Below are 11,737 nucleotides of genomic sequence, written 5' to 3' on the forward strand. Positions count from 1 at the left end.
TACAGGCTTATGTGCATTATTTTCCCATTTTAGATAAGCCTGTATTTTCTGCCTCTGCTTCTCTCAGGTCTATAGCTCTCTGTTAAATACAAATACAGTGTTTAGCATAAAGGTACTACTTTTCAAAGAGTTCTTTGTACTTGGGCATCTGTTCCCATGAATCCTCAGAAAAGCAGAGAGAGTCCAAACCAAACAGTGGGAGGAAGAAAGAAACTGCAGTGGAAGTAAATACTCAGGAGACAAGTAGACAGACAGAGACAGTGGGACATAGAGAGGCAGTATACGTATGTCATTGAAATAACAAACACTGAGGTTAATGCAGTGATAGAGGTCAGAATGAAGCAAGAGAAGGCTAGGAAGACTAAGAACAAGGAGAACAAGAATAGATAGGAAGTCAAAGAAATGCAGAGGGAAAGAAAAGACAGGAAATAAAGTAGAAAATAAAAAGAGAGATCCTAAGAGGGCGCTGTGTCCTTAGTTAAACTTTCTACAGGTGACAGTATGATTAATCCTCTCATCAAAAGAGTGTGAACACATATCTCAGATTCACTGAACACTTATCTCTGAGAGTGCGTCGCTCAGTTGTCATTTAAATAAAATTAAATGCAATATTCATAGCAATCTTTGTGTATAGCACACACACACACTGCATTCTGCTTTTTGTCACTGATCACTCTTGCTGAGGTTTTTTTTTTACCATTCAGCTCTGCCATCGCTCAGACGTTGTCATCTTACAGTAAATGAATGTGATCTGACCCACAGTGCATGTTACACCTCAGCCCAGGATTGTATTGTCAGCAGAGTCGGTTTCACTGGGCTGCGGCCCAAGAGTCAATATACGTAGCATCAACAGGCAGAGCCAAAGCCCAACACACCACGAGCTGTCGTCATGGAAACAGAGGATGCTGTTCATTAGACCAACACTGAATGTGGCCCTGGGAGCTCTGTTTCTTTAAGGTGGTGTACTAGGTCAACTTTTTGTCTCTTTTCTTTTGAATTGATTCTACAAATGTAAAAAAAAGAACACAAAAAACAACAATAACATCGAAAACAACAAAGAACATATAATGGGCAGAAGTAAAAAGGGTTGAGACAGATTTTTATTAAACTGTTACAGAAGCTCATGATAAACAGTAACTCATTGTCTACACAATTTCTGTAAATTCACTATTCCAAAAAATTAATAAGCAGTTTATTGGTAGCTGAGCCTTTTCTTTAAAAAAAAAACATAAACAAAAACACTACAGTAGTTGAAAAAGTACTTTGATGTAAAGTAAAAGTCGTAATACCACAGTGAAAAACTTCATTCAAAATGTTACTTAAGTAAAAGTACTAAAGTATTAGCATTCAATTACACTTAAAGCAGCAAAGGTAAAAGTACTATTCAGAATGGCACATTTCACATGAGTGTATTTCATATTAATGGAGTTTAATTACTGATGCATTATGGTGTTTATCATTTTAATGTTGCAGCTGGTAAAGGTGGCGCTAAGGTTTAAACCTCCTGCTTAAAGTCTTATAATTACACTGTATTTTGTTTTATTCTCATTCTGATGTAGTGGAGTAAAAAGTCTGCCTCTAAAATGTAGTGAGGTCAAAGTATGAGGTAGCAGAAAATGAAAATACTAAGTAGACATTTTTCAATACTTCAATAAATGTACTTAGTTACTCTCCACCTCTGATCAATTATAATTATTGTTCGCATTTATTTTTGTTTCTTCATTCCGTAATTGTCTTGTCTCTGTATAACGATACTGAAAAACTATTTGTTTTCCATTTAAATAAACGTACAAACTCAATAATGTGGGGGAATGAATTAAACACAGTATGTTCCACTCTACAGTCAGTGTTACATTATGTTTATGTTTCCAGTAAAATTACATTTTAAACTTAATGGCTACTGTATTTTTGTTCATCCAAGTCTTTATGTTTGACTTTGTAAACACAGAAATCTACTTTCATATTCCGGTATGGATCGTTAGATGGCGCTATTAGTAAACGAGCCGCACAACAGAGTGCGCGCTCCATCCACATTCAACAACTCAGCAGTCCGGTGTTATTGCGCTTCATGCTGCAATACTTCCAGGACGTTTGATCGTGTCAGGATACGATCAGAGCAGATTAAAGGGCAGTTATCCAACATTTTTCCGGTTTGTTCCTCCAGACTGGGACCAAGCAGCCGCTGCTGCAGGACGCGCCGTAGGATTTACGCTGAAGTTGTTCACGGCGCAGCACGAACAGCAGCCAGGCAGGGTGGGAAGTTGGTCCTGTCACCGTAACGTTCCCTCAGTGCACAGGACCTCGGTGGAAATTTATGGTTTAGACAGCGGTTGTCACACAGATGTGCACAATGTTAGTGCGTGGAAAATGACTGCAGCCAGCACCGACCTTTCCATTATGGTGAGAAGATGTCTTCTTACTTTCAAACCATTCAGGTAAGAACTGGTCTCTTCAGTTTCCTTTTTATTGTTCACTATTCAAAATGACAAGAGTCTGTTTGGTTTCTTTATTATTGCTGCACGATGGTAAATACAAGGTGGAACTGAAACGAATACGGCTAAACTGAAAAGTGTTAATTAAGCCACTGTTTAAATACCTCAGATAATGAGCACAGTAGTGGCTGATTTCCTGCGCAGGACAAGCCTTCCGAGTTTAGGCCATTTGGGATTAATTGGAACAACTGAAAATTTACTGTGTTGCAATTAACGTTTGGTTACGCAGCTAAAACTTTAATTACCAGCAGCTGGAGAAGCAGTAAGAGCAAGTCAGGCAGCTACAAACTCATTAAAACTCCCAGGTTTGACCAGTTGTGCACAGGCTCAGGGATTCATTAGCATTAATAAAATGGAAAGCCTTATCACTCTCTCAGCTGTGATGGTGGATACAGTGGAGTGCGTTCTTTGTCAGGTCTGGCTGTGAGCAGCCCACATGCTCCTGCTGCGGAGTTCAGCAGCTGTTACATAGGTTCACCGGTTTTCTCACACAGTGTGCATGCTTCCCTGGACACCAAATCCCAGTTTTTCCACCATTACCTCACTTACTAGCGCTGTCACTCACTCAGGCTCCAGCTGAGTGACTGCCTCTGCCGACTGTCAGCTTTCTGCCTTTATTAAAATTCAAGAACGCGAGCTGTGGTCCACAGAAAGGACGTGTGACAATCTGCCCTGCAGTTCCACTCTATAGAAGGGTTGTTTCCAAACATTTACCAACATTTTGTCAGCGTGGCTCCTGGAGCGTGCAGCTTATCAGACGAAAACTTGAGAAGTGTGTTTTCTGCTCTCTCCAAAGTGTGGTGGGCATTTTCCTGTAATTGAATGCTTTTATTTTGGATGTTGGCTCACTGAACACAGTGTGATACAGAAAGCCCATGCATGTAAAGGTTCCTTTAGATGGCACAGTCACAGTCCTTTTCTGTGTCCATAAAGCCGCACAACGATGTGATGTTATCTCAAGGAACTTGGCTTCAAGTGAACTCACTGGTGCTTCTACTGTGAAATTACATCACATGCCTTGTTTTATCATTTCTTCTCTTGTCCTTGTCGCTCCTAACTTCTCTCTTGTCACCCAATCCCCCCCTTGTTTGCCCCTCTCCTGCAGGATCTTTGTGGTGGGGATTGGCTTCTTTAGCCTGTGCTTTCTAATGACCTCTCTCGGGGGGCAGTTCTCGGCCAAGCGACCCGGAGATTCCCCCTTCACCGTGCGATCCGAGGGTAAGCCTACGCATGCATGTCAGGGCTACTCGGTAGCCTGTGACAGCAGTGGCTGTGCCCTGCACTGGAAATGAACACGCTAGGATCATGCTGAGAGCTTGGTGGGGCTTCCTTGATTGACGCCAGCGGGCTGATAGACCTGCTTGCTTTACTCATCAGCAGTGCATCAGGGGGTACAGTCACCCGGAGAGCCTCCTCTCTGCTCTCATCTACATTTGCATCTTTTTTTGCACAGACTTTCATCTCTGCTCAGTGCCCACATGACATTGTTCCAGGCCACATGTGTTCATTTTGAGTAGTAATATGAGATGAAAACTGAGGAAGTTTTCTGTTGCCATTTGTGCGTCTTTATACTGTATGTTGGTGATGCTGACCTTGTATGTACAGGAGGTGAACAGAAAAGAAAAAGACACATCATGTAGATGAAGGATTCTGCCAGTGGGATTCCCAAGCAAAAATAATGAATTGTATAAACTGACCTAACAGTGAAGATTTAAAAAGTGAAACTGCACATACTAAAGCTGTTAATAATAAACTTGTACCTGGAATATTGACGGTGATGTGATCATTGTTATGGAAAAGTCCCTTTAATATTCAGCTGACTGACAAATTCCTTTAGACGAACCTTGAAAAGTCCAAAAGGCAATTCAAAAATGGCAACATTAACCTTGGCCTGGCAGAAATCACCAACTCAAGCTAGAAAAAAATTTAGAGACGCTATCCCTGAGAGAAATTAGTCTCTCTCAGCACGTTCTCTGTGTTTGTGCTGTGCGTCTCTGTATATAAACCACTACAGCACAAGCCATGTGGGAAAGCCACTGTTAGCTTTTGGACTATTGTCTCTCACCTTTTTATTGCTGCCTGGCACAATGTTGACACTGCATGTCATTCTCTGCGACAGACACCAGCTGGCAGGGGAAGAAGCAGTGCTTCTGTCTCTCACATCTCATCCAAGGACACCAGTTGTTTGTAAAATACTGGGGAGTACAGTCGACCTCAGTTTATTTCTATTCAGATGAGGCAACAGAAATTATTGCATTCAAGTTGAATAATGCAGCTTTTCTCTAGGTCATTCAATAAACAGTCATGCATAAAGATAGTGTTGAAATGTTACTGATTTGAATGATTGTACTTTGTCGTCAAAGTTCTGGACATGGGCTCGGAGCTGGAGCACCTCCTCTGCAAGGTGCGCGTATTGGGCAATACTGTAGTGAGGTGCAGGTGTCCACATGGGAAACAATTTCAAGGGTCTCATCAATTTATGAAACAGTATTTGTAAAGCTGGTATAGAGTTGGATAGCGAAAGACAGGGAGGGGGCTTGGAAGACAGGAGAGCTGTCTTTTAATTAACCACTCACAGGCTGCAGTCAAGGGAAGGCATCCAGGCCTGGAACTCATTAAACATCACCATGTCCACTGACCAGGGAGAGTCAAGCTCTGTAAATTCTCACCCTCTATGTGTGTACATGTGTTTGTGTCCGTGTGCATGTTTGGGAATGAGGATTAGCGGCACAGGGAGTTAGCTTAATGAATGAGCTGGGATGAGCTGTTCAGTGGAGCAGCACATTACTGATCACTGCTGCCGGGCGCTGTAGAGCTACAGCAGATGTCTGCACACAGGTACCGACACACACCTTGTTAATCTGCAGTGTGCATTCATGCAGGAAATGTAAAAAAAAAATACATATAAAAGAAGTGGAGGCACCATAAAACGCCCCGTATTTTACATCTGAAAGGGTAAACAAAGTTCTCAGGCTGTGCTGAGACTACTGCGCTTATTACTTACAGCCTGAAGGGCAACAGCTGTCTGAAGAGCAAAAGGTGTGACACAAAACATGCAATTATTGCCTCTCTACTTTCTGTTTCTCTCTCCTCTCTCTGCCACCCTGCCTCTTTCTGTCTTCCTCCTTTTCTCTGCTTCCCCCTCTCTCAGCCTCATTTACTTGTTTTTCTCTCAGATATCACCTAAGATGCACCAATACACTAAAACCTGCTTTTGATTTTTTCCACAGTCACAAACCCTGTTTTTTGCAGTTACACTCATGCTGTATCCACTGTGTGTAATGTAGTGTGGCACTATTTGACACTCCAGAGCCAGAGACCCAGAATAACACCGAGCTGCTTTTGGATACCAAGTTGTATCCAAATTCAAAATGTATGCATCTTCTTTATTTCTGCCCTTTGAAGGTACAGGACTGTAATGATGTGGAAAAGAAGTAAGACGAAGAACAGAGAGAGACTATTTCTACCAGAGTGGGAAGCATGAAAGATGGAGGTGTTTGATCCTAAATATCTTAAAGGCTCCAGAGCTGTGCTGTAGCTTTCTAATAAGCTCTTTGAAGACCACCTTCATAGCGTGGCCTTTTACCACAGGGGTCTTAATGACAACTCGGCCACAAAGGGAGAACTGGGCCTAGGATGCTTTTAGGTCTTACCCTTGTGAGAGCAAGGCTGAATGGTTCGGATGTTAATGTGTTCTCTATTCCTAGTTGAAAGCTATCATACTTCATCAGCTTGTAACCACCATCCTGCTGCAGCAAACAGACTGTGACATCTCTCAGCGAAGGCAGATATTTTCCATCCATCTATACTGCTTATTCCTGAATGGGGTCGCGGGTCAGGGAGGGGGTCTGGCTGGAGCCGATCCCAGCAGACATTGGGCGAGAGGTGGGGGCCACCTTGGACAGGATACTGCTTATTCCTGAATGGGGTCGCGGGTCAGGGAGGGGGTCTGGCTGGAGCCGATCCCAGCAGACATTGGGCGAGAGGTGGGGTCCACCTTGGACAGGTCACCAGTCTGTCACAGAGACATTTTATTACATTTATCAGAATACATACATTTGCCTCTTTATGATTATTGTGTTGAATGGATGTCACAAAAAATATGTTTAAATTGAAAACATGACAGAGCAACTACTTACACTTCGGTGGCTGGACCAACTGAAAAGTCTGCAAAAGAAAAACTGCCTCGAGCGGCAGAACATCACGTTTGCAAGGAGCATCATGTTCAGCATCCTGTTTACTCTGATTCTTTCACGGACACTGACGGAGCTTTTGTATTTCATGGCTCAGCAACCATCGCAACGTGATGCATGAAAACGAGTCTTTCCTGTCATCGCTCATAGTAAGGGTGTGGCATTTGTGGGTCTATCAAAGCTGTGAGTACTTTGTATGAATGAAAAATGGGATAAGTAATCTCCTTGAAATGCTAGAAGCAGCCTCCTCTGGCATGTGTAGATGGTATGAATAAATTAAACTGACCTTTGCTGCTGATGGAACTTCACTGGTAGTTGAGAGTAACTGGAAATGAATGTGCAGCTGGCTGGCTCTGCGGTTAACAAAAGAGAGGGCTGAATAAAGGAGGATTGCTCATTGTTAACTCTTTCACAGGCACCTGGTGGAAGCCAGTGATTTTCTCCTGGATTGTGAGGTATGACAACAGGGGATGACTGTTGTGCTGGAACTGCTCTCATGTTTCCAGCTTTGCAGTGTTCATCGTCTTTGCTTGGTATTTAAGGCCAAAGCTGAGCAGCATGGTACTTTTCACTCTTTTGCTCTGTATGGCATTACAGTACAGTCATTTTAGACACAGACTGTTCCTTATTTGTGTTGCCATGAAGTGTTGTCATTGTTGTCATCACGTCTGGTTATTAGTTACTTGTGCTGATGAGAAATACAGATGGTGTTGGTTTAATTCAGTGTGTAGAAGTGCTGAAAGAAGATCTTTCAGTTGATTCAATTGTTCTCTGGGGGAAGTAATGGAAAATTAAGTAGTACAGAATTGATTGTAACTCTTTCTGTAAATTAGCTCATTACCTTTATCTGACTGAGAACATGAAGTATGTACATGCATTTGGACATGTCACTGCTTACAGACACAATAAATAAATTATATATAAAATTATTTTCAAAGCAACTGGTCCAGAACAGGCTGGATGCAAACCAGGACACAAGGCTGGAATAGCACGAAGACAGTGAAAGTGGGCCAGTGTATATATACGAAGGAGCTAATGAGAGAATGGGGAACAGGTGTGCGGGTGGGTGTGGAGAATCAGGAGACAGCTGGGAAAGGATGGGTTTTTGCAGGGTAGCAGGGAGTAACAGCATCTGAAATGACAGGAGAGTTAAGGTGCAGTCGGATTAGAATCCACATGGAAAAATGTATTTGCATGGTGTAGCCAAATGCAGGAGTTACAGGAACTATGGTGGGTGACTATGCAAACTGCAGGAACTAGCATGGCTAGTGAGCTAACAGCAGCACTCCACAACACTATATATTAAACAGCATTTCAAATATTGCACTGTCATTAACGTCCTCCTTACTCTTACAAACAGCATCCTTCCCTATCTGCTGCTTGTATTATTTCTCTGTGTCATGCTGTATAGAATATAAACAAACATTATTTCCTGAATGAAAGGTCAGTGCTTCCTCTCCCACCTGACTGGGTATTGGAGAATGTTGTGATTTCATGGGTCAGAGTTCAGATTGAACATTGGAGCAAAGCGAAGGAGGCTGTTCAGTTGTGTCCTGTCCTGTTTCACACAGATGTGAGTTATAGTCTGGCTGCACCTTTAGAGGAACGACAAGGCAAGCAGAGGATGACTAAATGACTATGAATGCACCGCGACAGCGGAATCAAGCACTTCGCATTTTCTCTTCTTGACTTCTTTGTAACCGTAAACATGTTTATCCAAATGCTCATCATATTTTTATATCATTTTTCCAGTCTGAGTAGTGAGAGCATAAAACTATGAAGCTCCGGTCCTGGAAAATGATTGTACGCTGTGACACTCTGCAGTACCACGCTCATACATCTCTGGGTAATTTGAGTGGTGTGTGTGTGTTTTAATAAGGGTATATTAGCAGACCCAGTGCTCTGTGTCTGAGTCAGCCTTTCCTCACCTTCTAAGTTGCGAGGTATGCTTCAGATGAAGAACACTTCCATATGTATGAAACCCCGAATGACAAGAAAGCCTTGGTAAGTCAATAAAACCAAGGCTGCAGTGTTTGTGTGTGTGCAGCATAGAAAAACATCACCAGTGTATGTGTTTGTCCTGGTGACAGGTGGGAAGGTCTGACCCTAAGCTTTCTCACTAACTATCCAGTCTGCATGCGTATCAAAGATGTGTTCAGTCTGTCAGTGGTGCTCGAGTGGAGAAGAATTTTTGAATATAAATAAAATGACACACTTTGACAGGTAGTTTTATTAATGCATAAATGTGTAACTTAAAACTGAGATGTCGAGCCCCAGTTTAGCTCTTACTGGATCCTGTTGATGTTCAGATATTGGTCAAGATATGTTGTCACTATTCAACCAGTGGTAGGGAAAAATAACAATTCAGTCGTCAGTAAATCATCAATTAAATAACTTCAGTTGCTTCTAGTTATTGTCCCCCTTTAAACTGTTAACAGTATCACACCTTCCACACACCGAGAGGATGATCTTCTCACCAACCAGCAGTCCAGTGTCTAATAATAGAACCACAGAGCCCAAAGAGTACTTTTAATATTGATGGAAATCCCACTTGTTTATTCAGGTTTTTCCTTTAATTTGTCACCGTTCTGTAGGTAAGACTGTTTTCTACTTGGCAATGCGTGTAGCCAGTGAGTCTCTGTAGGGGCAGTGGTTTATATCCAGCTGGCCAGTACAAGTGGTGGTCTAATTGGAGTTTGTCCATGATATCGATTGTGTAGTGGCACTTCCAAAACTGAGTCGTTTAAAGGACATTATCTGCTGCTAAATCAGCCTTTTATTAACCAGTGGATGAGGAATGACACGGAAGAGCCTTTACTTAAGCACATAGATCCGATCAGCTCCTGCTACACCACTGTTGGCATGCTGAGCTGTGAGTTGGAGAAAAAAACAAATTAGCCAGTGTTTCCCAAAAGGGCAGCAGGAAGTAAGAGCAAACGGCAGCCTGATGAACAGTAGATTGCAAACATATATAAGGCTCAGTTCTAAAAATGTACTGTGTAGGCAGGGCGTCTCGGTAATGGTGATTTACGAACACAATGTGTGTGAGGAGTATTACTGTGAAGAAATGTGAGTAGTTCTTCCCACACTTTAGCCCAGAGGCTTTGTTTAGATTTTCTGCACAGTACACTGCTGCTGACTGAGGAGCCTCTGAACTTAGCAAGTACAATTCTCTTCACAACGCCTACAAAAATCCTGACAAATATGAAGCTAAAATAATGAATTTATAATAGATATGGTGCTCACTAGTTTGGCATTACATATGGGTTTGGATGCTTTGGACAGCACAGTGCAATGTTTCACTCCCCCTTAAATCCTGTCCTCTTCTAGCTTCTATCGTCTTCTTCGTATATTTATTGCTAAACCCTTGCTATAAAGCTGCAAATTTAAATGGGTATTTATTTAGTGTCTTTCTTTTTTGGCTGCGGAAGAAAAATGTTGTGTAACTGCTGAATTATTTAAGGAGAGACATCTTTAGTCCAGTTTGACTGAGGAAGATATTCTGCAAATGATAGGAACTGTGCTAAGCCCAAGAAGCAAATGCTGTGTGTACAGGAAATAAAGGGAAGAAATTGTAATGATCAGTGCAGTTACACATAGTACCACTAGGGAGGCGCTGTGTTCTGGGAATGTTGTGAATAGACTTAGAGGGAGTTCCAATAAAGGAAGAGGGTTCTTGTTGTACAAATGTGGCCTCATGAGGATTTAAAAAAAAAAGAAAACACAACATGCTACCAGGAGTAAACTGAGTTCGCGGAGTGAGTCGACATGGAACTAAAACCACCAGAGAGTTTGAGGGGGTCGGGGAATGTCGACGAAAATTGGCGTGCTTTCAAGCAGCAGTTTAACCTGTATGTCACGGCTATGGGACTGGATACGAAGCCGGACACAAGGAAGGTAGCACTTTTGCTAACTGTAGCAGGACCACGGGCCATTGAAGTCTTCAACACTTTCATGTTTGACGCGCCAGAGGATAAAGACGACCTTGACGTCGTGCTTGGTAAATTTGACACACATTGTACTCCGAAGAAGAACGAGACATATGAGAGGTTCATGTTCAGGTCGCAGGTGCAGCGACAAGAGCTGTTTGATAGTTTTGTGACGGCGCTGCGCTTGAACGCGCAGTCCTGTAACTTCGGCACTCTAAAAGACTCCATGATCAGAGACCAAATAGTGTTCGGCGTGGAGGACAAAACCTTAAGAGAAAGACTGCTTAGGGAGATGGACCTGACACTGGAAGCAGCCATTAAGATATGCCAGGCGAGCGAATTGTCACATAAGCACATGAGGACTTTCAGTAATATGGTGCCCGCTATGTCAGCGCCCGCATGTGACGGAGCAGCGGCAGAAGTAGGAGTGGTGTTGTGCGAAAGGGACCGTCGCAATCAAACGCGACGTGCACAGCAGACCGAGGGAGCACCGTTCAGCTGTAAACGTTGTGGGTCACAGCACAAACCCAGACAGTGCCCGGCATTTGGTAAGATCTGCTCTCAATGTCATGGAAAGAACCATTTTGCCAAACAATGCTTCTCTGGTAGGAAGAGAGGAAAGAAAGGCAAATTTGTTAATGTGGTGGAGGAGACAGATCTGAATGACACTTTCTTTGTTGGCCTCGTGGACAGTGAGGAAGAGCCAGGAAAAGCGAACCATGTAAACACAGAGGACAAATGGATAGCTCCACTGCTGATTAATGGTTCTATTATTACTATGAGACTAGACACAGGCGCAAAAGCAAATCTCATAAGCATATCAGATATAAGAGAAATGAAAACAAAGCCAAAAATAAACAAGAAGCGCTCCGAGTTAAAAGATTACAATGGACAACCTATTGAGTGTTTAGGCACCAGCAAGTTAAAGGTCACAGTTAAAGGGAAGGTGTATCAGCTACACTTCTCTGTTGTGAATCAGCAATGTGAGTCAATACTGGGTGACAAAGCCTGTGAAGAACTGGGGTTGGTAAAAAGAGTGTATTGTGTTGTTAACGCAGACGCAGCCACTTCAGTAGACAGTATGGAATCCATAGGGCAGCACTTTATGGATGTTTTTAGAAGG

The 11,737-nt window shown here is 42.6% G+C and overlaps 1 protein-coding gene across 5 annotated transcripts in view; it reads left to right on the forward strand.

The window, feature by feature from the left end:
* The first annotated feature begins 2,024 nt into the window (after positions 1-2,024).
* Positions 2,025-11,737, forward strand: part of mgat5b (alpha-1,6-mannosylglycoprotein 6-beta-N-acetylglucosaminyltransferase B) — a 60,284-nt gene continuing 50,571 nt past the window's right edge. For 4 of the 5 annotated variants that reach the window (XR_002274734.1, XR_002274735.1, XM_020597795.1 and 1 more), the window contains exons 1-2: positions 2,025-2,435; positions 3,598-3,710. Coding sequence is in view for 2 of the 5 variants with exons in the window: in XM_020597795.1 (XP_020453451.1) it covers positions 2,368-2,435; positions 3,598-3,710 (181 nt within the window). In the remaining 3 variants the exon portion in view is untranslated. Of the gene's footprint in view, positions 2,436-3,597; positions 3,711-7,120; positions 7,141-11,737 lie in introns of those variants that run through there. The other variant, XM_020597796.1, reaches the window with a different exon arrangement.

This window comes from Monopterus albus, unplaced genomic scaffold (assembly GCF_001952655.1).
Source record: "Monopterus albus unplaced genomic scaffold, M_albus_1.0 scaffold35.1, whole genome shotgun sequence".
In the NCBI taxonomy this organism is placed as follows: Eukaryota; Metazoa; Chordata; class Actinopteri; order Synbranchiformes; family Synbranchidae; genus Monopterus; species Monopterus albus.